Source organism: Microtus pennsylvanicus, chromosome 3 (assembly GCF_037038515.1).
Source record: "Microtus pennsylvanicus isolate mMicPen1 chromosome 3, mMicPen1.hap1, whole genome shotgun sequence".
NCBI classification, from domain to species: domain Eukaryota; kingdom Metazoa; phylum Chordata; class Mammalia; order Rodentia; family Cricetidae; genus Microtus; species Microtus pennsylvanicus.
The window spans coordinates 98146928-98173419 of NC_134581.1; the positions used below are offsets into that span (position 1 = coordinate 98146928).

The 26492-nt window shown below is 51.4% G+C and overlaps 2 protein-coding genes across 3 annotated transcripts; both read left to right on the forward strand.

Moving 5' to 3' along the window:
- Positions 1–6: 6 nt before the first annotated feature.
- Positions 7–18227, forward strand: Rgl3 (ral guanine nucleotide dissociation stimulator like 3). 2 transcript variants are annotated; one of them, XM_075966555.1, is made up of 19 exons: positions 7–71; positions 490–618; positions 1142–1368; positions 1515–1568; positions 1722–1936; positions 6744–6883; positions 6975–7190; positions 7779–7882; positions 7967–8051; positions 11158–11214; positions 11320–11406; positions 11592–11624; positions 11709–11830; positions 12872–12967; positions 13075–13143; positions 13230–13326; positions 14498–14638; positions 14978–15092; positions 15562–18227. In XM_075966555.1, the coding sequence occupies exons 1-19, from the start codon at positions 39–41 to the stop codon at positions 15678–15680; spliced, it is 2139 nt and encodes a 712-aa protein (XP_075822670.1). In that variant the 5' UTR covers positions 7–38; the 3' UTR covers positions 15681–18227. The 2 variants fall into 2 exon arrangements, with proteins under 2 accessions (XP_075822670.1, XP_075822671.1); XM_075966556.1 differs by having other exon boundaries at positions 13–71; positions 490–600; positions 15562–15832.
- A 2826-nt stretch (positions 18228–21053) lies between these two features.
- On the forward strand, positions 21054–25682 carry Epor (erythropoietin receptor). The gene is made up of 8 exons (XM_075967963.1): positions 21054–21193; positions 22208–22340; positions 22660–22835; positions 22922–23079; positions 23759–23912; positions 23995–24082; positions 24749–24836; positions 24930–25682. Exons 1-8 carry the CDS (start codon positions 21079–21081, stop codon positions 25539–25541), a joined length of 1524 nt encoding a protein of 507 aa, XP_075824078.1. The 5' UTR covers positions 21054–21078; the 3' UTR covers positions 25542–25682.
- Positions 25683–26492: the final 810 nt, after the last annotated feature.

Here is a 26492-nt window from a genome sequence, read left to right on the forward strand (position 1 = left end):
ACTCCGCGGCGCCAGGGAGCAGGACGGGCATCGGGGCCATGCAAAAGACAGCGAGCAGAGAGCTGGCCTTGGTAAGAGGGAGCTGGGGAATCCTCAGACCCCACGTCCCTGGTGTATCCCCAGACTCAGAAACTCCGGATATCCACCTCTCATTTTCTACCTCTTTCTGCCAAATGGATGTGCCCTGGAGTTCCCACTTGGGGATTCACACTTCCTGACCCCGCGATGCGGCTGGTTTGTGGGGTGGGGACCGGGGTCTGAGACTATCTCGGGAGGAAGTGACAAAAAGATTCTTTGTGACATTGGACTATGGAATGTCCCCAAATGATACCCCATCCACTCAAGACCTAAGAGGGGGGTATCTGTGGCGCAGAGGGACCCACCTGGGATCCCAGCCAGAGTATCAGTAGTCTGCTCGGGAAAGAGGCCCAAACTTACAGGCCAGGGCAGAGGTGGGGGTCACTGCTCTGAGCCCGCCTCCACATCCAGGCGCCTCTGCAAGACTGGGGCGAGGAGACTGAGGACGGCGCCGTGTACAGCGTCTCCCTGCGGCGGCAGCGCAGCCAGCGCTCGACCCCAGAGGGGCCTGGAGACGACCAGGTGCGGAAGGGGCTGGAGGTGAGCAGTGAGGGCGGGCTCAGCCCGGGCTGCGGCGGAGAGGCAAAAGCTAAGAGCAGCGGGGCCAGGAGGAAGGGCGGAGCTTAGAGACGACCAGGTGAGTGGAAAGGACCTGGGGGCGTTCAGGTGACTGGATATAAATTCAGGAAATAGGGGTGGGGCCAGATGATAGCACGTCCCGAGAGGTAAAATGACCGACAAGGTGCAGGAAATCTGAAAGGGGAGCAGCAAGATGGGGGGTGAGTGGGACCGAGGCTTGGCCAGTGAAGCGAGCTTGCAAGGCTGACTGAAGCCTAGGGTTGCCCGGTGAGGAGGGAACAGAAGGCAGGGCTTAAAGTGTGGGGTGTCTGTCCTACGGGGTTAATGTAGGCTTTAGATGGGTGGACATCTATTTAGGGAGTCTCAGATTTACAAAAACGAACACAGTCAGAAGCAAAAGAGGTGCCAGCTACAGGTGTGGTTGGAAACAAGGTGCTTGGGACACGCCTCATGTTATCCCATCCACCGCCCCCCCCCCCTGCAGGCTCCCACCCCGGTTGCTGACACCTTCCTCCAGTACCGCACCAGCAAGGTGCGGGCGCTGAGGGCCGCCCGACTAGAGCGGCTGGTGCATGAGTTGGTGTCCGGAGACCGTGAACAGGATCCTGGCTTCGTGCCTGCCTTCCTGGCCACACACCAGGCCTTTGTGCCCACAGCCCGAGTTCTGGGCTTTCTGCTGCCCCCGCCGCCGCCGCCACCACCACCTCCTGGGTCAGTCATTCTCAGGAGACTCTCAAGTCCCCAATTTCAGAACCCCCTCTGCGCCCCTTCCCCCGCCCCCAAATTTAGAACCCCAGAGCACAGGTCTTAAAAGCTCTATAGCTGCGTTACCATCTGATAGAGGCTTTTCTTCCCAGAGTAGACAGCAAGAGGGCAGAGGCACAGGATCTGAGCTTCAGCAAGCATCTGAGGTTGGTTCCATCCCCACAGCCCCCACCCCCACCCCTGGCCTAAGGGAGCGTGGGGGAAGGGACCTCAAGGTCAGGACTGTCGGCTGCGTGGAAAGGCTGGGAAAGTCTAGGTCCTTGGACTCAGTTTTGACCCACACATCCTTCTCCATTCAGGGCTGTGGTTTCGGTACTCGGTTCTTGGCTGCGAGATCATCCTCAGGACTTCTGGGATCCCCCTGCCCATCAGAACCTGGGGAATGTCCTAATATTTTTGGGCTGGGCAGCCCCAGGAGGGGCAGAAGCCAGGGAAGCAGAGAAGCTTCTAGAAGAGTTCTTGGAAGAGGCTAAGGGAGAACAGGCAGAGGAGGAGCGGCGACTGGCTTGGGCTGGTAAGGGACATTTAGTGCTGGTGATTCTGAGATTGTGCTACCCCTCTCAAAATGACAGACCTAGAACACATTTTTTTAAAAAAATAACAAGAACAATTTTATTGTTGGGGGTCACCACATAAGGAACTTCATTAAAGTGTTGCAGCATTAGGAAGTTGAACACATTTTTTAAACTTATTTTAGTGCTCGGAAATAAACTCACCCTTTTCACATACCAGGCAAGCTCTTGTAGGTCTTGAGCCACATCTCCAGTCCTGGAAAAAGCTTCCTTTCCTTTCTTCCTTCCTTAATGTGTGTGTGGTGCATGTATGTGTTCATGAACATGGGTGCACATGCACGTATGTGCACACGAATGTGGAGACCAGAAGACAATGCTAGGTGTTTTTCTCTGCTGTCGTCTACTGTTATTGAACCTGGAGCTCACCCCTTTGGCTAAACTGACTTGCCCTTGAGCCCCAAAGTTTCTCCTGTGTTTGCCTAGCCAGGACTGGGCTTTCACTACTGTGCCTTGTGGTTTGTGGGTGCTGGAGATCTGATTTCAACTCCTCACACTTGCATGAGCAAATATATTACCCCCTGAGCCATTTCTCTAGCCTCATGGGAAAATACTTTTAAGCTAAATGTGCCTTATTTTCTTCACCTGATCATAAGTCTTTATCAAAAGATATTAGCATTTGCTTATTAGTATCCTCATGCACCCCAAGATCCTTCGTTCTTTGATTTGGGATGTCACTTAGTGGCTGAATGCTTGCCCAGCCAAGAGCAGCAATGTGGGTTCAAATCCCAGGCCTGCCGATTGGTGATTGTGTGACCTTGATTAGATCTCTCCCCCTCTCTGAGACGGGAATGGTAACAGTGATTTCCTCACGGGATTTTCCATTTAGCATGTGTTGAGACCCTAGCCTTGGCCATTAATGATGGACTCGGCTTCCCAACCTTCTGGAAAGGACATCCAACACACACAGAAAATCAGTACACAGCAAGGGATGGCCAAGTGTCCTGGTATTTTGTTTAATTTGTATTCATTGCTACTGTGTGTCTGACACATGTGTCTGGGTCCCTACATGCCACAGAGTGCTTCACTTTTTACTATTATATGTGTTCCGTGTTCTTAATGGCTGGGCCATCTGACCAATCATATTATTAATATGTGTTGTTTTTATTTTACAAGACAGGGTCTCAGGTAGCCCAGGCTATCCTCCGGTAGCCCAGGCTATCCTCAGTATGTAGCCAAGGATAACCTTGAACTTCTGATATTCCTGCCTCTATCTCCCCAGTGCTGGGTGTTATTTTTGTTACTGTTGTAGTCTCTTTGCTTTGTTTTTTAATTTGTTTATAACTTTATGTGTTTGAGTGCTTTTCCTGCATTAAATGCACTGTGTGCCTGCAGCACCAGCCAGTGTAAGTCAAAAGATCTCTGCTCCCCCGGAACTGGAGTTCCAGGCAGTTGTGGCCATAGTTTTGTTTTACTTTTGGAGACAGGGTCTTGCTATACCCCACACTAGCACAGCGCTAAGTAGCAGAGGGTGACCTTGGACAGATGTGTGGTTTACACAGAGCAAGGGACTGAACTCAGGGCCCCTTCTGTGTGAGGCAGCACCAGTTCCTTCCCTGGAGTGTTGGATTGCGTGTGTGCCACCAGCCTAGTATTGGTGTTTGTCTCCTGGTTTTGGTGCTTGTTTTTTGTTGTTGTTGTTGTTTGTTTGTTTATCAAAATAGAGTTTCTTTGTGTAGCCCTAGCTGTCCTGGAACTCAATCTGGAACTCAACCAGGCTGGCCTCGAACTCAGCATACACTTGTGCTAGAATTAAAGGTGTGCACCACCACCACCACCCAGATGTTTCCTTTTTTGTTTGCTTTGTTTTTTAATCTTTATTTATTTATTCGTGTATTTCTGTTGCCAGGAACTGGAACCTAGCTCTGTACAATCGAGGCAGTTTTCCCACGGGATCTAACCTTTTAGGTATCTACCGGGGCAGTGGAGTGGGTGCCACACATCAATTGACACCTTATTGTGAGCACTAAGGTACCAGCAAACACTACAGAAAAACTGGTGGGCCGGGCGGTGGTGGCGCACGCCTTTAATCCCAGCACTCGGGAGGCAGAGGCAGGCGGATCTCTGTGAGCTCGAGACCAGCCTGGTCTACAGAGCTAGTTCCCGGACAGGCTCCAAAACCACAGAGAAACCCTGTCTCGAAAAACCAAAAAAAAAAGAAAAAAAAAAAAGAAAAACTGGTGCTCTGGAAGCCAGCCTGGTCTACACAGTGACCTCCAGGCCACCCAGAGCTACATGGTGAGACCCTGTCTGGAAACAAAGGAAGCTGAGGATGGAGAAAAGATTACAAATCTCACTCAGGTCTTGAAATGTCACTTCTGGGGCAGGTGAGAGGGCTCAACAGATAAAGGGGCTTGCAGACAGTCCTGATAGTCTGAGTTTGGTCTCTGAGACTCACGTAATAGGAGCGAACAGGTTCCTAAAATTTGCATTGTGCACAATAGATGGGTGTAGTTTTTATTCATTTGTTCATTATTTATTTACATTTTATCTATTTTTTGGCAGTGGTGAGAGTGGCCCACATGTGCCAATAAGCCATCTCAAATGAACCTAAATGAAATTTTGAGTTTTGTTTTGGGTTTTTTGAGACAGTATCTCATCTCACTGTGTAGCCCAGGCTGGCCTGGAACTTGCTATGTAGCCCAAGCTGGTTTTGAACTCCTAGAGAGCCTCCTGCCTTTGTTTCCTGAGTGCTGGGATTAAAGGCACCAAACCCGAAAAAGAAATTTCACTTCTCTTGAGAATGCCTGTCCCGTCCGTCTGACGCCTCTGAGGCTGCCTTGTTTTTCTGCACACTTTTTGTGGTTGATTCCTGGCTTCCCTGCATCCCATGAGTGCAGTAGCGAAGGATGCTATTGGCTTTGTCTCCACCAGCAGGACAATTAGGATTATCTAACGAAATAATTGTACTCTGCTTATACAGAATCATCGTCTCATCCGTGTTTGAGCTCATCTGATTCTGTGTCCCTAATCCTCATCCTTTAATCCCTCAAACCCTGAGCTCAAGTGGCCACTTCCAGCCCTCAGCCACTTCCAGCTCTCGAGGGAAGCAACTACTTGTCCATGCCTACTGGTGATGTTTTCTTCTCTGCTTAATTGATCACCGAGAGGTTTCCTTTCCTACCATCAAGTTTTAAATATTTTGTTACATTTATTTTCCTTATTCTGCGGTGGTGGACTGAGTGAGTGTGGGAGTCAGTTCTCTCCCTCCGCCATGTCGGCCATCAGGAGGGACCCCTATGTGTGTGAGTGGCTAGGGACTGACCTAGGGCCTCACCCCTGTTCTTCCACTGAGCCACATACATTTGGGGCTTGGCTTTCTGGGGGTTTTCTTTTGTTTTATTGGATATAACTGAACCCACTATGAAGATTCCGCTGACCTCAGGTTTTCAGTCTTGCTCCTCTGGGCTAACAGGTGCTCACCACCACATTTAGATAGAATTAGAGGCTATATTTTTATTTTAATTTTTAAGATTTAATTTTAAATATACATGTGTGGGGGGGATGACACACAAGTGCAGGTGCCTGTGGAGGCCAGAGACTTTGAATTTCTTGGAGCTGGAGTTAGAAGCAGTTGTGAGCTGTCTGACATGGCGCTTGGAATTAACCTCCAGTCTTTCGGAGAAATACTATCCGCTCTTAATCTCTGAGCCATCTCCCAGCCCCTGTTTTTATTTTTTAACATTTATTCATTTATTTTCATGTACGGGACATATCATGTCACAGTGTATGTGTGTACGTGCACGCATGCTTGTGTGTGTGTGTGTAGGTCAGAAGACAGCTTTTGGGAGTTGATACTCTCCTTCCATTAATGGCATCCGCTTCGGGTCTTTGGCTTTGGCAGCAATCTCCTTTAACCACCGAGCCATCTCAGCAATGCCACACCGCTACCACCCCACCTTGAGACGGAGTCTCACTCTGTAGCCCAAGCTAGCCCGAAACCATAGCTGAGGTCGGCTTCAAACTCCTGGCAATCCTCTTGCCAAATGCCCTCCCCCCAATGTCCTCAATCAGAGGCAAGGAAAACTGAAGAACGCAGTGATGTGTGGTGGCATATTCTTGTGATCCCAGCTGTGGCAGGAGGACCAGCCTGAGGGTGTAGAAAGCCTCCTCCTAAAAACAAAGCTAACAACAAAACCACTTGGGGTGGGCTGCAGAGATGGCTCCACCAGGTAACAGCACTTGCTGCCAGAGCTGGCCCCTTGAGTTAGATTCTTGGAACTTCAGGGTGGAAGGAGAGAACCAACTCCCATTGTCCTCGACCTCTGAACATAAACCGTGGCACTTGCGGACCCAAAAACACACATAAAATTAATTACGTAAATAAAAAGCAAAACAGTCAGGGTGTTCACAGGTGAGGAGGTGAGACCTAGAGACACAGAGGCACTTGCCTAAGGTCCCACAGGCAATCTAGACTCCTGCTGAGATTAAAGGCATGCGCCACCACCGTCTGGCCTTTACTTTATGTATAGTTCCGTGTGTGTGTGTGTGTGTGTGTGTGTGTGTGTGTGTGTGTGTGTTTTGCCTTCATGTTTGTCAGTGCATCACATGTGTGCACGATGTCCACAGAGGCATCATGTAGATCCTGTAGGTCCCCTGAGACTGGAGGTACATAGAGGTACAGAGTTGTTAGCTACCATGTGGGTGCTGGGAATCCAACCTCTGTCCTTTGGAGGAACAGAAAGTGCTCCTAACTGCGGAGCCATCCTCTCAGCCCAAACATGAGTTTTAAACTTTGTATCTATTCCCTAGGCCCTCCCAGGGCTGCCCAGTCTCCCAGATCAGAATTCTCCGAGGACTTCGAGGAAGACGAAGACACCAGTTCTGAAGGCCCCGAGCTCCTGGACTTCAGAGTGGATGAGGTGGCGGAGCAGCTGACCCTTATGGACGTGGTGGGAACCCCAGCCAGCGTCAGGGTGGGAGGGTGGGTAAGGCCTGTACTGATGAGCACCCACCCATCTTACCCTCTTCTCCCCTACACAGGAGCTCTTCTTGCGCGTGCGTACCTGTGAATGTCTGGGTTCCATGTGGTCTCAGCGTGACCGGCCGGGGGCTGCAGGCATTTCTCCCACAGTGCGTGCCACCGTGGCCCAGTTCAATGCAGTTACGGGCTGCGTGCTGGGCTCGGTGCTCGCAGCGCCTGGCCTGGCAGCCTCGCAGAGGGCACAGCGCATCGAAAAGTGGATCCGCATCGCGCAGGTCTGCATCAGGATGGGACTGGGGCTGGGCCCAGCAGCCGACCTAGTGTGCGGCCGGAAACCAGCTTGCTGAAACTGGGGATTAGAGACTGGAAGTGGATGTGCTGAAACAATAGGATTGCAGTGGGAATTGGAAAAAGAGGGGGGAAAACAGATCAGGTGTATGGGGTGTCTAGAGGAGTGGGGAGGGGAAAAGATGATCCTGGAGGACTTGGGAAAGGATCTTGGATCCAGATGAGAGGCTGTGGGCACGTGTAAGAACTGAGGAACTAGAGAGAAGTAAAGCATAGGGGTAGATGGGGGAACCAGGCTCAGCCAGAAGGGGTTAAGAGCTGAGGGAGGGGCTCGTTGGAGAAAGGGAGCATGTCGGTTTACCTGCTTAGCCACTCTACAGGTGAGGCCTGGGTCTGACCTGATATCAGAAAAGCCCAACCTCAAGTCCCGTGTAGTGGCATGTGCCTGTAGTCCCAGCATTGGGGAGGTGGAGGCAGAAAGATCAGCCTTGGCTCTGGATCCAGAAGTTGTCTTTAAAAACAAAACAAAGGCAGTGGAGTGTGGCCGCTGACCGGAGCCGCCCCCTTACTCCCAGTGCTGCAGGGAACTTGGCAATTTCTCTTCATTGAGAGCTATCCTGTCGGCCCTGCAGTCTAACCCCATCTACAGGCTCAAGCGCAGCTGGGGATCTGTGAGCCGGTGAGTTGGGTGCCCCATGCAGTAACCGTGCCCTGGCTCTGACTGTTCCCTCTGCTGACCTGAGCGCGCCTCTCACCCCCGCAGGGAACCACTGACCACCTTCAAGAAACTGTCGCAGATATTTTCTGATGAGAATAATCATCTCAGCTGCCGAGCAATTCTTTCCCAGGTATTGGGTACCCCCAAATCAAGAAAGTGTGGTGGTCCGTGCTTGGAAGGCTGAGGCAGGAGGAACACTGTGAGTTTGAGGCCAGCCTGGTCTACAGAACGAGTTCCAGGGCAGGCTCCAAAGCTACACAGAGAAACCCTGTCTTGAAAAGCAAGCAAACAACAAAAACAACAAAAATATTCCAAGTATGAAGATGGGGAGATCTCTCAGTCTGTGAAGTGCCTTCCGCACAGGCATGAGTCTCTGAGCGCAGAAGCCAGCAGCCACACAAAAGCAGAGTGGGAGACCTCTGTAATCCCAGCAGTGAGGTGGAGGACAGGGTGTTCAAGGACAATTTCAGCTACAAAGTCCAAGGCTATCCTGAACTCCAAAAAACCTTGCCTCAAGCCGGGCGGTGGTGGCGCACGCCTTTAATCCCAGCACTCGGGAGGCAGAGGCAGGCGGATCTCTGTGAGTTCGAGACCAGCCTGGTCTAAAAGAGCTAGTTCCAGGACAGGCTCCAAAGTCACAGAGAAACCCTGTCTCAAAAAACCAAAACCAAAACAAACAAACAAACAAAAAAACAAAAAACAAAAAAAAACCTTGCCTCAAAACAAAACAAAAAGTAAACAAATTTTTAAAAAAGCAGGGTCCAGTGACTCTCAGCACTTGGAAGACTGAGATAGCCTGGTCTACAGAGTGAGTTCCAGGACAGCCAGGGCTAAGGGGACTTGGAGCCATTCTCAGGGAAGCATCGTGTCCCCAAAACATCCTTCCTTCAGGGATCTGCTGCAAAGCCAACTCCAGCTTCTGTCTCCAGCTTGCTTTCTCCCTGATTCACAGGCAACACCAGCCTTCTTTATTCATTCTGCAAAATGCAAGGAAGTCAGAGGAAACGATTTCCTAAGGGGCCTAGGGAGGAGGAACCATGCTCTAGGAATTCACCTTGATAGGAGTTTTTCAAATGTGGGCCAGCAAGGGTAAAGTTCTGATTAGAATCGAGTGCTCACCCTCAGTGTGAATTCCATATAGATGAGCATGGAGCCTGATTCCTGGGTCTGGAACATCCGATACCCCTCAAGATAGGTGTGTGCTGCGCCCACTCCCCTCCTTCAAAGACCTCCACCTTCAAAAGTACCTCCCCCACCTTCTCCACACTCCCCTCCCCACCTTCTCCACACTCCCCTCCCCACCTTCTCCACACTCCCCTCCCCACCTTCTCCACACTCCCCTCCCCACCTTCTCCACACTCCCCTCCCCACCACCTCCACACTTCCATCCCCATCTCCACACTCCCCTCCCCATCTCCACACTCCCCTCCCCACCTTCTCCACACTCCCCTCCCCACCTTCTCCACACTCCCCTCCCCACCACCTCCACACTTCCATCCCCATCTCCACACTCCCCTCCCCATCTCCACACTCCCCTCCCCACCTTCTCCACACTCCCCTCCCCACCTTCTCCACACTCCCCTCCCCACCTTCTCCACACTCCCTTCCCCATCTCTACACTCCCCTCCCCACCACCTCCACACTTCCATCCCCATCTCCACACTCCCCTCCCCACCTTCTCCACACTCCCTTCCCCATCTCTACACTCCCCTCCCCACCACCTCCACACTTCCATCCCCATCTCTACACTCCCCTCCCAACCTCATGGCCCTTACCCACCTGATGGCCCTTGTTTCTGCCTTCCTTCTTATGAGTTATCTTGGCTGTCCCAGCCATTTTGTCTCACTTGGTCACCCCTGACTAATTATTACCCCAAACAGTGCATGACAACACAGTAAATATTCAGTAAATACCATGAGGGGCTGAAGCTGGATTCGGTTGGTAGAGGCTTGCATAACACGATGAAACCCAGGGTTCCCTCTCTAGCACTGTATAAAATGGGTGAGGTTGTACACACCTGTCACCCCAGCACTCAGGAGGCAGAGGCAGAAAGTGCAGGAGTTCAAGGTCACTCTATGCCACAAAGACCCTGTCTCCAAAAAACAAAACTAAAGCAAAACAAAAAGTGAAATGAAAGAAGAGAAGAGAAAGGAAAGGAAAAAGAAAAGAAAAATACCTTGTTAATGTATGGGCAAGGCAGGTAGCACACCCCTGTAAGCATAGAACTCAGGAATGAGACAGGAAGATCTCAAGTTTGTAGCCAGCCTGGGCTACAGTGAAACCTTATCTCAAAACAAACAAACAAACAAACAAACATCAGGGGAACCAGAGAGGTAGTCAGTGGTCAAGAGCTCTTGAACTCTTTGAGAGGATCTGAGTTTGGTTCCAGTGTTTCATCCACACAGCTCACAGTCACTTCCCTCTCAGCTCCAGGGGATCTGATGCCCTCCTCTGGCCTTCTGAGGCACTGCACATACATCTACACATACCCATACTCATATACACACAAAACAGACAGCCAAACAAAGTTTAAAAACCTTCCCAGTGAAGGTGTATTTCAAACGAGGAGGACTCAAGAGGCAAAAATCAAAGCTACTGTGTGCCAGGCATTGTCCGGACCCTCTGGGAACCAAACACATACTTGTTCCTGTAGGAGACGCCAGCCCAAAGGAGGACAGAACAGACCTTCTTGCTCTCTGTCTGAATAATGCCTAGAAGTGAGTCCAGGGTCCTTCTAGAGGTTCCCCAGTCAGCCTGTTCTAAGTAAACCAGGAACAAACGTTTTCTTCCCATCCACCCTGGGGGCACAGAACTTGCTTTAGAACCCCCTTAGTTCAGGCTTTCTCTGTCCCCAGGGTAATCTACACCCTGTTTGGCACTAACAACTCATTTGTGATGTTCTTTTGTTTTTAGACAGGGTCTCCTGTAGGATAAGGATGCCCTGAGCACCTGATCTTCCTGCCTCTATCTTGAGTGCTGGGCTGACAGGAGAAGGCTGCCACAGTCAGGCTGTGTACTACTTGGGATGGAACCCAGCAGTTCCAACTAAGCTACAGCCCCAGGCCACAAAAGTCAGCCCAGTGCTGAGCGGGTGGGTCCTTTCCCCGCTGAGCCATCTCACCACCCCCCAGCTAGTGGTCTGTGAAGGCAGCATGGGTATATGTGCCAGTCTCAGAGTGGTCTCTGTGAGAAGTGTCAAAGTGAGCCTCAGATTCCTTTAGTCTCTTCCTTCCCAGGAGGAGACCGCTGAGGGACCCCATGATGACGACTGCCTCCCAGGAAGTCTGCCGTCAGTAAGTGTTAGGGTTCAGGATGGAGATGGGGCTGACAAAGGGGACTCTCAGAGAGGGGCCTGGGATCAGTGATGCCACTGAGTAACTGAAGTTTTGGGGTTGCAGAAACTGTCCCCAGGTCCTGTCCCCTACCTTGGCACCTTTCTCACAGACTTGATTATGCTGGACACAGCCTTACCGGATATGTTGAAGGTTTGACCCCTTACCCTTGACTCCTGACCCCTGCTCTATTACCCCCAACGCATCACCTTTGATCCTGCCTTGTACCCATCTCCCCCATTCACATACTATGGTGGCTCACACCATCCTAGCTTTTGATCTTGACTTTTGACCCTTGACCCTGGATGCTGTAGCTCAAGCCAGTTTTGCCCCCTCAGGGAAATCTCATCAACTTTGAGAAGAGGAGGAAGGTGAGTAGGTGGGTACTTGGGTGGGTGGGATGCCCCAGGGTGGGGAAGCAGGGTGGGGCAGGGTCTCAGTAGACACCCCCTTAGGAATGGGAGATCCTGGCCCGAATCCAGCAGCTACAGCATCGCTGCCAACTCTACAGCCTGAGTCCCCACCCACCAATCCTGGCTGCCCTTCGAGCCCAGCGCCAGCTCAGTGAGGAACAGAGGTAACCAACCCACCAAGTCTAGTTCACATACAATCCACCTTTCCTCCCCTTCCAGAAGCTTCTCAGATCATTCTGAGGACAGCCCCACCCTGTACCCTTTATTCCCTTGGTCTGAAGGTCACTACCCACCTCCAACCTAAAATTTGAGCCCATTCTATACCCTGATTTCGCCTTTCATGTCCATTAGTCAATCAGCTTGAACGCCCCACCTGTCTCCCCGTAGACTTCTGATCCTGTCATCCAGATCTGTGGCTCTGACCATCAGCTCCGCAGTGACGCTGGCTTTACTGTCCATCTGGTCCCTGACTCAAGAGCCCTATTGCTTCCTTTCATTCCGTTCAACGCATGCCATACACTGTTGGTCCCCTAAATTATCTGACCCTGAATTTAATGTTGGCCCAATTGACTCTTCAGTTCACACTGCTGTTTCTGTTTTGTTTTGTGTTTGTACTGTTAATGCCTCATACACGCTAAGTCTGTGCTCTACCCCTCAACCATGGCCTCAGCCCCTCGCTGGGGACTCTAGGCAGGGACTCTACCCGTCAACCACGGCCTCAGCCCCTCGCTGGGGACTCTAGGCAGGGGTTCTACCCCTCAGCCATGGCCCCAACCTCTCACTAAAGGATTCTAGGCAGGGTATCTACCCCTCAGCCATGGCCCCAACCTCTCACTAAAGGATTCTAGGCAGGGTATCTACCCCTAAGCCATGGCCCCAACCCCTCACTAGGGACTTGAGGCAGGGGCTCTACCCCTAAGCCATGGCCCCAACCTCTCACTAAGGGATTCTCTGCAAGCACTCTATGTGTGAGCCACACCCCTAGCTAATCTCACCCTGTAAGTGCTGTGCACCCCACTAACCAAAGAGTTCACCCCATCTAAAATGCACCCTGGTACCCCAGTGAATCCTGTTTCCATCCTAACCTGACACCTCACCCCTTCTGTCCCCACTCTGTACTTGATTGACAACTCACACTAACTCCTACCTCTTGATTCTTCCTCTGCTTCCTGTTCCCTCGCCGCTCACATGCTGAACCTCGCCAGCTACCGGGTCTCCCGTGTCATTGAGCCACCAGCTGCCTCCTGTCCCAGCTCCCCACGTATCCGGCGGCGAATCAGCCTCACAAAGCGGCTCAGTGCGTGAGTGTCAGGATGTGTGCTGTGGAAGCCGTGTGGGTAGAGACGGGGGAGGGGGTGGACAGGGGCGTCCAGTTTCAGAGCTAAACCATCCCTTCTCCTCACCCTAGGAAGCTGTCCCGGGAGAAGAACTCTTCCCCTAGTGAGAGTCCCGGCGACCCGTCCTCACCAGCCTCCAGGTGAGTAGGCTGGCCAAAAGGGACAGGCGACATCAGGACCAAAAGTCCGGCCAGCCCTCCCACCTTGAATTCCGTGTTTTTACCAGTGTGTCTCCAGGGTCTCCCCCATCCAGTCCCAGAAACCGAGAACCTCCTCCTGGTAGTCCGCCAGCCTCCCCAGGACCCCAGAGCTCCAGCAACAAGGTACCACGATAATCTGTGGTTGTGTTGAGGACTGGGGCACAGGGTTCAGTATCTGTGTGTGCACATGCATGTGTGTGAGTCTGGTGGTGTATGCAGCACTGCAGGTGTGTGTCGCAGAGACTGGCTGCTCTCTGCTGCCTTCTCTGGGAGACTGCACCTCCATGGCCATATGAGTCATGACCTACCATCTGGCTCCTCCTGTCTGATTGGATTTCCACCAATCTGTAGGGCACACCAGGTATAATCCCCATACTTTTTTTTCCTAACAAACAATACTCCAGCCAAGTGTGGTGGTGGTGCAGGCCTGTAATCCCAGCACTTGGGAGATGGAGGCAAGAGGACCAGAGTTCAAAGCCGTTCTTGGCTACATAATGAGCCTGGGTTCCATGATATCATGTCTCAACAACAATGACAAAAACAAATCAAAAACCAAAACAAAACACAAAGTACTGGGATTGGACCTAAAACCTTTCAAGTGCTCTACTATGGAGCCGTGTTCCCAGCCCCTTGCGGGAGATTCTTTCTAGACAGGGGCTCAACCGCTGAGCCATATCCCAGCTCCTCAGTGGCAGACTCTAAATCAGTGACGAATTGCTATGCTCCCAACACTTTTATTACTTTTTGTCTTGAGACAGGTCTTACTAGGTTGCCGAAGCTAGCCTTGAACTTGCGATCCTCATACCTCAAACTTTCCAGCAGCTGAGATAATAGTTCTGTGCCACCAGCTCTAGCTGTCACTCACTTCTACAAGGATATACAAGCCTAAAAGTCTGCATACCTAACAGGGAAATGGCCCAAATATCCACAGAGCTATGCCCGAGGTTGCTCACTGATGGTGTGTTGTGGCTTTTCAACTATACAATGTACACTATGTGCTGTCTACTCTGGAGCCTGCTGTGAACTTGGCTTTGTGTGTCTATGGGTCATGTGTCCATCTGTTTCTATAACAGGGAACTGGAGTCTGTGTGTGAGGGATGACATATGCTCGGTCTTGTGGGTGTACCCTAACTGTGTGGTCCTTAGTCTCTCATGTAGCAGGAAAGGGGTGTGAGGATTCCGGGGGAGTCGTGTGTGTTCATCAGCTGAGTGACTATAGTGGGGAAAGAACCACATGGTGTTCATCACGCAGATGAGCAAGGTCACAACCTCTCCAACCCCACACTGCCTACAGCCGTCTCTGAACACGGAATCCTCCACAACCTTGACCCTGAGCAACCCTCGAATTCCTCTCCTTGGACAGCAGACCTCAGAGGCCCGTGTCATTCGAGTCAGCATCGACAATAACCATGGGAACTTGTATCGGAGCATCTTGGTAAGGGATGAGGAGGGGACAGCCTTGTCCTTAGTTCTGGGACCCTGTCCCCTTATCACCTGCCCCTCTTGTATGAGTTTTAATTACATATATGTGTATATATATATAGTATATTTATGTATATATATGTGTATATATAGTGTGTATACATATATATGTATGTGTGTGTATATATATATATAGTGTGTGTGTGTGTGTGTGTAGGTCAGATGACAACTTGCAGGAATTGGTTCTCTCCTTCTACCATGCAGATGTCAGGGACTGAACTCAGGTTGTCTCTTGGAGTAGTCTTTTCCTGCTGAACCGTCTCGCTGGTCTTTTCCTGTCTTTCTTTCACAGCTCACTTGTCAGGACAAAGCCCCCAGCGTGGTGCAAAGAGCCCTGGAGAAGCACAATGTGCCTCAGCCCTGGGCCCGTGACTACCAGCTCTTCCAGGTCCTACCTGGAGACAGAGGTAAGAAGGGACATTTTGCATTGAACTGGACTTGGAACCAGTGCTATCACTGCTGTGACAAAACCCCAGACAGCAAATGAAGAGAGGAAGGGTTTATCTTGGCTCACAGTTGCAGAGGTACAGTCCATTACGGTGGGGTGAGCACGAAGAAGCTCCAGGCTGCTGATCACTCCACACAATGCTACCAAATGTGGACCAAGTATTCAAATACCCAAGACCATGAGGAATATCCCAGTTCCAACCACCACCACTAGCACCCACAATCACAGGTTGTTCAAGCATTGAGTGTGAACGCCCTTAGCTTAACCGGCTGGAGAGGAAGAGTGGTGGCAGTCATCTGAGTTCATTGTCACCGTAGACCGAGCTTGGCTGGGAAGGGGTGTGGGAGAAGTCATTGGGGTGATAGGAAGTTGCCCAAGGAGCGCCCAGACTTTGCAGGCCACCCATCGTGGTCCCCATTTCCATGCAGAGCTCCTGATTCCGGACAGTGCCAACGTCTTCTATGCAATGAGCCCAACCGCCCCTGGCGACTTCTTGCTGCGTCGGAAAGAGGGGACAAGGCATACACCTTCAGCTTCCCCAACCTGAAGCAGCACTCACCACGGACAGCTTGGTACCTGGCTTCTACCACCATCAAAGTAGGGGTCCATTTCCTGAAGAGCTTCCGTCCCCCAATGGAAGCCATCTTGTTCCATATCCTGGGGATTCCCCAGCCTTAGCCCATCAGACACCATCTCTCTGACTTCCTGAGCACTTGGCCATTACTCCAGAAACATGGATGTGTGAGAAAAGTGTAGAACTCAGAAAAATCAAGAGCTTTAAGAGCTGGGAGCTTAGCTTAGTGGCAGGGCACTTGCCCAGCATGCCCTAGACCCTGGATGTTTTCAGCACTACCCAAAATAAAAGTCCTATACAGTGTAGTTAAGTTGGATCCTAACACGTGGCATCAGGGGTCTGAGAGCCAGCACTGAGTATATCCAGCATGTTGCCACATGCCTATAATCCCAGTGCTCAGGAGCTGCAGGTAGGAGAATCAGGAGTTTGTCATCCTCAGCTACATAGTGAACTGAAGGCAAACCTGGGCTACATCATAAAACTTCATTTTAAAAAAACAAAACTAAGAAAAGGTTGAAAAAATCCTCACGAGAGTTCAGGGTTTTCTCCCCCCCCCCCCCCCCCCCCCGGCTTTCAGAAGGTGCGACCCTGCCTCTTCATCACATGAGTGGAGATGTGGGAGGAGGGAGGAGTTTGTCATCACTTGCAAATACAGGCAGCGAGAAACTGGGCATGGCAGTGAATGGCCGTCACCCTAGCACTGCGGAGGCAGGAGGATCTCAAGTCCAAGGTCATTTTCAGCTGTAGTGGGAGTTCCAGACCAGCCTGTGACATTATTCCCTATCTCAAATAAGCAAAGAGAGACAGTGTAGATGAAGTGAGCTCAGAGGTAACCTCAAAACAGCAGCAGCACACTGGCTTCCGAGATTCTGCTGTAAACTAGACCTCAACAGGAAGGGGCTCTAGGTCTCACCGAGTTCTTCCATTTTCAAGGGGTAAAATGCCTTAGTGAGGTAACCTCAATTCAGATCCCCAGCACCCACATAAACAGCAGGGCATGGTGGGGTATGTGTGTAATCCCAGTCTAGGAGTGGAGAGAGACAGGTCCCAGGGGTTTGCTAGCCATCATTCACGTGAGACCCTGTCTCAATAATGTTGAGGGCCATCAAGATGACTCAGTGGGTAAAGGTGCTTGTGAGGCAAGCCCGGCGTCCTGAGTTCAATCCCAGGATCTATGTAAAGATGGAAGGAGAGAACGGACTCCACAAAGGGGTCTTCTGACCTGTGTGTGTGCACCAAGATATGTGCTCTCAGCACACATTCCAACACAGGGTTTCTGTGTGTAACAGCCCTGGCTGTCCTAGAGCTCGCTCTGTAGACCAGGTTTGCCTCAAACTCACTGAGATCCGCCTGCTTATGCCTCCTGAGTGCTGGGATGAAAGGCGTGTGCCACCACCACCCAGCTGCCAACACACATCTTGTATACACACAAGAGAGTAATATTTTTAAATGTTTTTAAAGTAAGGTAGAGAATGATAGATATCTGATACCAACCTCTGGCCTCCAATGGGAGTGTGCATGAGTGAGCACACACACGCATAATACACACCCATAAATCCTAGTGAAATAGGCACTTGCCAAAAAGAAATTGATATCTGCTGTATTGAAAAGTCCAATAAGGGCGAGGCAGTAGTGGTAGCATTCAGGAGGCAGAGGCAGGAGGATCTCTGAGTTTGAGATCAGGTCAGCCTGGTCTACAGAGAAAATTCCAGGACAGCCAGAATACACAGAGAAACACTGCCTTGAAAAAAACAACGAAAGAGAGAGAGAGCAAGAAAAGAGAAAAGTCTAATACGGGGCTGGAGAAATCGCTCAGTGGTTAAGAGCACTCTTCTTGCTAAGGATCTGGCTTCTATTCCCAGCACCCTCAAGGAGGCTCACCACTCCCTCAGCACTTGGCACTCACATGGAGGCGACTCCGATTTGTTCTGAGAATAAGATTGTCTGTTCTCCCTCAAATTCACTCACCTCGTATGGAACTAAAGCCACTGATCTTCAGCCACTCAAAGTAAAAGCCACAGATGTACTTGCCGCTCTAGCATACAGAAAGCCAAAGGTGAATGAAGATGGGCTTAAGGGCAACCCAAGTTACAAAAGAGACCCTGTGTCAAAGCAATATGAACACTTTTCCTGTGTTAGGGCTCAAACCCCGGGCCTTGTACATGGTGGGCAATTGCTCTGCCACTGATCTACAACAAAAGCTGCTTTATCTGACTCCTGTAGCAAATATGGTCACGTGATTAATTCTTGGCCAATGAGAGATACAATGAAGGGAAGTTGGCCAATTCCGAGGGCTACTCTTAAATGGGAGGGGTGAGTCTTCCCCTTCCACATTTCCTGCTTTCTGCTGGTTAGATTGAAGACATGAGATAACTGGTCTGGTTGAGTAGTCACATCCTCTGAGTAACTGAGCAACAAGTGGGAAGGCACCTGGGCCCTTGGGGTTGGACAACTGCTGTGTGAATTGCTGTCACTTGGAGAGTAATGTCAGAAATAAATTGCTATCTCCTTCTGCTATCCATGGTTTTGTCATAGTAGCCAAAAGAACATTTTTATGCTAGAGGTTGGTGGAACACTCCTTTAGTCCCAGCACTAAGACAGAGGCAGGTGAATTTCTGAGCTTGAGACCAGCCTGGTCTACAGAGAGGGTTCCAGAACAGTCAGGACTGTTACATAGAGAGACCCTGTCTCTAAAACAAACCAAACAAAGATAAACAACAAAAAAGAACATCCTTGGGTGTCTCGCTTAGTTGTTTGTTTCTATCGTTATATTGAGTGTGTGCTGTATACATGTGTTCACAGGCAAGCACTACAGAGGCCAGAGGGAGACTTAAAACATCTGAGTTGTGCATGCTCCGTCCTATTTTCTGTGACAGGATCTCTCACTGAAACTGGTGCTCACCTCTTCAGCTAGACTTCATCCACATCTTGCTGCAGTGAGATTCATGTAGAAACTCCTCATCCTGCCTTTTACATGGGTCTTGGGGATCGAACTTTACCTACCGAGCCGTCTCCTCAGCTGCCGTTTTTCTGTTTGTTTGGTTTTGTTGTTGTTTGTTTTAGTCAAAAATCTCCTTAAAACCATTTGTATCAGACTGGAGAGATGGCTCAGTGGTTAAGAGCACTAGCTGCTCTTCCAAAGGTCCTGAGTTCAGTTGCCGGCAACCACAAAGTGGCTCACAACCATCTATAATGAGATCTGGTGCCCTCTTCTGGCATGTAGACATACATGCAGGCAAGATACTGTATAAATAATAAATGAATCTTTTTTAAAAAAGACCATTTGGGTGTGGGGGGTGCACACCTTTAATCCCAGCACTCGGGAGGCAGAGGCAAGCGGATCTCTGTGAGTTCGAGGCTAGCCTGGTCTACAAGAGCTAGTCATTTGTATGTGCGGCATCATCTCATGTTCTCATCTGAACTAGCCTGAGAGTGACCCCCTGCCCCATACACATCTCTAGGCCAGGAAAGGCGCACACGCCTGTAATCACAGCATGGGCTTGGGAGGGAGGAGCAGAAGCAGGATGACCCCTCTGAGTTTGAGCCTTTGATACATAACCAAGCTGTCTCCAAACAAAGCCTATTTCTTTTTTAAAAAAAAATATTTATTTATTATGTATACAATGTTCTGTCTGTGTATATGCCTGCAGGCCAGAAGAGGGCACCAGACCTCATTACAGACGGTTGTGAGCCACCATGTGGTTGCTGGGAATTGAACTCAGGACCTTTGGAAGAGCAGGCAATCCTCTTAACCACTGAGCCATCTCTCCAGCCCCAAAGCCCATTTCTTGAGGAAGAGAATCACACTGATATCTGTCTTTTGTTGTTTTATGTGTTTGGTCATTTTGGCTGCATATACATCTGTGCACATGTGTACAGTGCTCATAGAGACCAGAAGAGGGTGTTGGATCCCCTGGAACTGGAAATACAGACAGTTGTGAGGTACCATGTGGGTGCTGGGAATCCAAACCAGGTCCTCTGCAAGAGCAGTATGAATGTATGTATATATGTTAATATGTGCGTATTTATCTATCTCTCTACCTATCTATCCATGTATGTATCTATTCATATATGTATGTACATATCCACACATATATCTTTGTGTGTGTGCATCCATACATGTATCTATCGTGTACATATGTATGAATTCACCTACCTTTCTGTCCATCTTGGTGGTGCTGGGGATAAACCCGAGGCTTTCTGCTGCTAGGCAGGGACTGTACCATGAGCTACACCCCATTCAACTTTCTTTTTTAAAAGTAAAGGAAGCTAGGTGTGGTGGCACAGGTCTGTGATCCCAGCATTCAGGAACCTGAGACAGGAGGATTGCCACAATTCCAGAACAGTCTGGGCTATTTAGTGACACCCTGTGACAAAAACAAACAAAAAACAACAAAACAATACCGGAGCTGTAGCTCATTGAAGAGCCCTTGTCCAGCATGCCTGAGGTCTGGGTTCCGTTCCAGCACCACATAGACTGGAGATGGTAGTGCATGCCTGCCATCCACCCCAACATGAAGGAAGTGGAGGCAGGAGGACAGAAGTTCAAGATCATCCTTAGTGATTCATACAGTGAATTTGAAGTCAGCTTGGGGTACAATAAGACCCCGTTTCAGGAAAAAAAAAAACGGGCTGGTGAGACCTAAGCCCCAATGCTGGGAACCACATGGTAGGAGAGGGCTGGCTCCCAAAGTTGTCCTGTGCCCTCCATATGTTCCCTAGTGCATCGGGGCATGCACGCACGCATGCACACACGCGTGTGTGCACACACGCACATGATAAATAAATGTTTACGATTTTTAAAATCATAATGATCTACTCCCAAATCGGTGTAATCCACAAACAGAAAACACCATAGCATGTTGTTTGTCAGACTGCACGGCCTGGTCACGCTCACACGTCCAGTTGGTAGTCGTCTTTAGGATTTTTATTTCGAAAAGGACTGGGGAAGAGGTACCGCCTAGTGCAACAACACAGCTTCCATCTGTGTCCTACTGAGGCCATTTTTACAAACGCCCTGACTAGACATGAAGAAGGTAAGTCTCCTGTCCATGACCACATTAGGAACCACCAACCCCCTCCCCCGAAACAAAACCCTGCTGTCTGCCCCACCCCCCTACACTGGTTGTGGCGGCGGCTGTGCCCAAGAGGGCCCCTGTTCCCTCCGGAGGCCTGTGGCTTATCTGTCCCCGACTGCGTGCTGGCCCCGCCCCCTGGAGGGAGCTGCCACTTGGAAGCTCCTGGTCAGCTGTGTCCGGCAGCTGCTGCTGACCCAGCTGTGGACTGGGGGAAAGGGGAAAGAGGAAAGGGGAGGGGAGGGGGGGACACGGAGGGGCTGGAGCCCTGGGCTTCCTGAAACTGGGGCTGCATCATGGACCACCTCAGAGTGCCCCTCTGGCCGCGGGTTGGCCCCCTCTGTCTCCTACTTGCTGGTGCAGCCTGGGCTCCCTCACCCAGCCTCCCGGATCCCAAGTTTGAGAGCAAAGGTAAGAGCTATACATGGGTACCCCCTCATTAAGTCGTAGAGGGCAATGCTACCGCCTGAATTTCCAGCTTGGGTCTCAGGGGCCACACATCCACGTCCTCTGAACCCCCAGATGGATCCTACAGTCAAAATGGTTTCTGAACCTGATGAGGCATGTCAATGTCTTGACCCTTGAGCCATGCCCAGGGGGAAAAGTCTTAGAAGGGCTTAAGATTGTTTTAGCTGTTTGAAACAGGATCTCAGAAGGTAGACCAGGCTGGCCTTGAACTGCTAGGATTAAAGGCAAGTGTCACCCTGCCTGTGCTGTTTTTGTTTTGTTTTGTTTTTGAAGCAGGGTCTTATGGTAGCTCAGGCTGCCCTCAAATTCACTATGTAACTGAGGTTGAACTTGATTCTCCTTCCTCCACCTCTCAACTACTGGGGTGACAGGTTAACCAACCCCTTTGGCTCTGTTTTGTGTTTTGAGGGACTCTGAGACGTGGTAGAATTCGGAAGGGCAGAGTAGGTCAGAGCTCCTAGTTGGAAGTGATCAAACTCACAGTGGCCCTGGAAAGTGGATAAGGTGGTGGGAGAACAGGACCCGTCTGCAGGCGACTGTAAACACGGTTTGGCGCGGCGTATGGTGCTAGATCTCTTCCACTTCTTGCTAGGAGGAGGAAGGGGGGCGGGGGACACGGTTGGCGCTATCGGGGGGCAACCGGGTGCCTGCGGGGACCGATAGGAGGCCAGTACTCTGCACACACGCGCGCTAGGGCGGGGCCAGCACCGCTCAACTTGCAGGGTGAGTGGGCGTGTGCACGGGGTTGGGACAAAGCAGGCGGCGTCGCTACTGCGAGTTCTAGAGGTGCCACTTCTGCAAGACCCCTCGAAGGCCCTCTTGGAGAAGAGGGCGGGGCACTACAATTATCGTGTCTGCACAGGCGATAGGAGGGAGGGTTAGGGGACTGTGGAGTACAGACTTCGACTTCCCTGACCACCACCCACCTCCCCGCTCCATGGCAACCCCCCTCCCTAGCGGCCCTGCTGGCATCCCGGGGCTCCGAAGAACTTCTGTGCTTCACCCAGCGGTTGGAGGACTTGGTGTGTTTCTGGGAGGAAGCGGCGAGCTCCGGGATGGGCTTCAACTACAGCTTCTCTTACCAGCTCGAGTGAGTCTCCCAGGACTAGGTGACCTAAGGCGGGGTTCGGGGCAGCAAAATTTCCTGAATGTCATAACCTGGAATGTCTCCACCGGTCTGAAGTCTTGGTTAAGGGTGACAGGCGGGGGTGGGGGTGGGGAAAATGGGCGGAGGGCTCCCCCTGGTGGCCGGGGTTGGAATAATTCTCCATCAACGGTCCATCACATTGGAATTGGGGCGCTCCAATGTGGTCTCCACTATCTGAGCAAAAGAAATCAAAACCTCTCCAGTCATCTCCTGCCCTCCCTGCTTGTCCAATCTTTTCTTCTCGGTTTCTCCGGTCGCACAGGGGTGAGTCACGTAAGTCATGTCGCCTGCACCAGGCACCCACAGTCCGCGGCTCCGTGCGTTTCTGGTGTTCACTGCCGACAGCGGACACGTCGAGCTTCGTGCCACTGGAGCTACGCGTGACGGCGGCCTCCGGATCTCCTCGCTACCACCGCATCATCCATATCAATGAAGTTGGTAGGTGAGAGGAGATGGGAGCGACATCGGTCAGGGTGGAGGCTGGGCTGTGTCCCTGCCTACCCGATTTGCTTCATTTTCTGCAGTGCTCCTGGACGCCCCTGCGGGACTGCTGGCGCGCCGGGCAGAGGAGGGCAGCCACGTGGTGCTGCGCTGGTTGCCACCTCCTGGGGCACCTATGACCACCCACATCCGTTACGAGGTGGACGTGTCTGCAGGCAACAGGGCAGGGGCCACGCAAAGGGTGAGAGTCCATTCAACCTCCCTGCGTCCTGGCCCAAAATACCACTCTTTTGGGTCCCCATCGCTGTTTGTGTTTTTTAAGATTTTTTTACTATAAATATTATACAGGGTTCTGTCTACTTGTGAACTCAGGACCTCTGGAAGAGCAGTCAGTACTCTTTACCTCTGAGCCATCTCTCCAGCCCCAACCATCGCTATTTTTTAATTGCTCTCTTTTCTGTGCTGGGTGCATGCTCGCCACTGTGCCCTTGAGGAGATCAGAGAACAACTTTTCTGAGTCTTTCTCGTTTTACCACTAGGGTCCCCTGAGCGGCACCATACCTAATTGGTGCTCACGTTAGCTCACGCCCACTCCCCCCCCCCCCCCGACTCGCACTTTGCTCAGGCTTCTCTCGGGCCTCAGCCCCGCTCACAACCTAGTTCACATCCTCAGATGTCAAGGGTCTCTGTGAGGTGCCTGGCTCTTCCTTTATATGGCTCAGAGTCAGCTCTTGGCTTTGGGGGTCCTTGATCTGATTTGCCTTGAGCCAAAAAATGGGCCTTGTCAGTGATACCGTTACTTGAGTGCCCCCCAAGTACCGTTCCCATTATTAGGGTGCTGACTAGATGCCTCCGTGCAAGCTCCCACATCTTCTCACTGGGCGCTAGTTGGTGAAATTTCTGGCTCCACCGAACCCTAGGTGGAGGTCCTGGAAGGACGCACTGAGTGTGTACTGAGCAACCTGAGGGGCGGGACGCGCTACACCTTCGCTGTTCGAGCGCGCATGGCCGAGCCGAGCTTCAGCGGCTTCTGGAGCGCCTGGTCTGAGCCCGCGTCGCTGCTGACCGCTAGCGGTGAGGCTCCAGTTCCTCGGAGAGAAGAACGAGGTGGGCCAAACACCCGGCAAACCTCCCTGACCTCCTTCCTGTCTCCCAGACCTGGACCCTCTCATCCTGACGCTGTCTCTCATCCTCGTTCTCATCTCGATGCTGCTGGCAGTGTTGGCACTGCTGTCCCACCGCCGGTGAGCCCCCAACCCGAGCTAAAGTCAGATCTCTCTCTAGGGAAAGCAGGCTGAGGGGTGAGCACTGGCCTAGAGTCACCCCGTTATCAGTGATAGAGTACAAGCCAGACCACACCCAGACTCTTGAACTTCCTTTCTCTCGGTCACCTGCTAGAGTTCTCTTGACCTCAGCGATGGCTCCTTCCCGCATTCTTTTGTGGGTCCCATTTCCCGATGTAGTCAACCTTGTCAAAACAACCAGACAGTTAATGGAAGAGATTTAAGCCCAGTGGCTTTAATGACCTGACCATGCTGCGTATTTATAATTACGTGCTGCGGTATTTATAATTCCCAGTGCACTCAAAACTTTGCTTGTCCTACTTTTCCAGAAAGTACACATCCTGCCAGCCCTTCATGGCCCTGGGTATTTACTTCGTTGGGAATCGTGCAAGCACACACGCACTTACGCACGCACGCACGCGTTTTGGTGGTTCCGGGGATTCCACCCTCAGCCTATGGAAAGGAGAGATGACGGGTGTGAGGGAGCCTGCACTGAACTCCTTTGCATCCTTCAAAACTATCCTAGACACCCTTTTGTAGGACCTCCCCCCCTGCAGGAACCTTGGCATCACTGTAGTGGGGGGACCCGAGAGCACACATCCATGGACTTGTTTCTGACTTCAACAGGACTCTGAAGCAGAAGATCTGGCCTGGCATCCCAAGCCCAGAGAGTGAGTTTGAGGGTCTCTTCACTACTCACAAGGGTAACTTCCAGGTAGGTGACCTGTTTGTCTTCTCCGCTCCTGGGGCTGCCCTGCTACTGCATGCCAAGCCCAGGCCTCTGAGCAGGAGGGTGCTCTCTTCCCAGCTGTGGCTGTTACAGCAGGACGGCTGTCTGTGGTGGAGCCCAAGCAACTCCTTCCCGGAGGACCCACCTGCCCACCTAGAAGTCCTCTCAGAGCGCTGCTGGGGGGTAACACAGGCAGGGGAGCCACGGGCAGATGACAAGGGGCCCTTACTGGAGCCAGGGGGCAGTGAGCATGCCCAGGACACCTACCTGGTACTGGATGAGTGGTTGCTGCCCCGGAGCCCATGCAGTGAGGACCTCTCGGGATCTGGGGACAGTGTGGACCCAGTGACTATGGATGAAGGCTCGGAAGCATCTTCCTGCCCCTCTGAGTTGGCCTCAAAGCCCAGGCCAGAGGGCACTTCACCTTCCAGTTTTGAGTACACCATCCTGGACCCCAACTCCCAGCGCCTCTGCCCTCGGGCGCTACCTCCTGAGCTGCCTCCCACTCCACCTCACCTGAAGTACCTGTACCTTGTGGTGTCTGATTCGGGCATCTCAACAGATTACAGTTCGGGGAGTTCCCAGGGAGTCCATGGGGACGCATCTGATGGCCCCTACTCCCACCCCTATGAGAATAGCCTTGTCCCGGACCCAGAGCCTCTGCACCCCAGCTACGTGGCCTGCTCCTAGGACGCCAGCCTACAAGATCCCAAGCCCACAACTTCTTGAACAGGGTTGAAGACCATACTTTAAGTCACAGCTGACCTCAGTCTTCTGCCCAGCCCATCCTGTCCAGGAAGCAACAGCCTTGCAATGTCAAGATGGGCAGTGGTCTGTCTGTACATAGAAATATATACATATCGATTTTTCTACCACTCTCATCTGATTTGTGTGTGTAACTCATGGATGGAGTCGACTCCCTCCCCCCGCCTTGTTCCTGCCATGCTTCATGGCCCGGGCTGGTTGTCTGTGCTTCTGGTTGCTCCTCTGACCTCTGCCCCCATCTTGTTTTTGGATTGCTCCATCAGACCACACACCACAACCAGGTTTTTTGTTTCTTACGTGACTTCCAGGGATGTGGGACTCATGTTCCTAGACTGGCATGGGAAATGCTTTTACTCTGAATTCTCTTGCTAGCCCATATTTTAGTTGAGATGTGGTAGCTGAAGGTGACCTTGAACTTGTGACGCTCCTGCTTCTACTTCCTGAGTGCTCAGACTCCAGGCTTGTTCCACCATACCAAGATAACGTGGTGCTGGGAACTGAACTTGAGCTTCACACATGTGCAGTCACTATGTGCTCTGCCACAGCCTCTGTAAAAACTTCAAACCCCAACATTCCCTGGACCTAGACCATGGGAAAGCATAGCTAAAGTCTTGGTGCTAAGATTGAAATTGTGGATCTGGCAAACATGAAGAGGGACCACAACAGTCAGGGCATGCTCCCTAGCTGCCAATACGAGCCACCTGAGACTTAGTGCCGCATCCACACTGCTCCTGGGGGGCACAAACCAACATCTACTCACCCAGATAGAAAAACAGATCCAAGCACGCGTGCCACCGAGTCCAGTTTGGTGACCCAATGAGTGTTACTGGAGTTATGTGCATTCCTGCACATGTGGGTGAGGGGTTACTTGCAGGA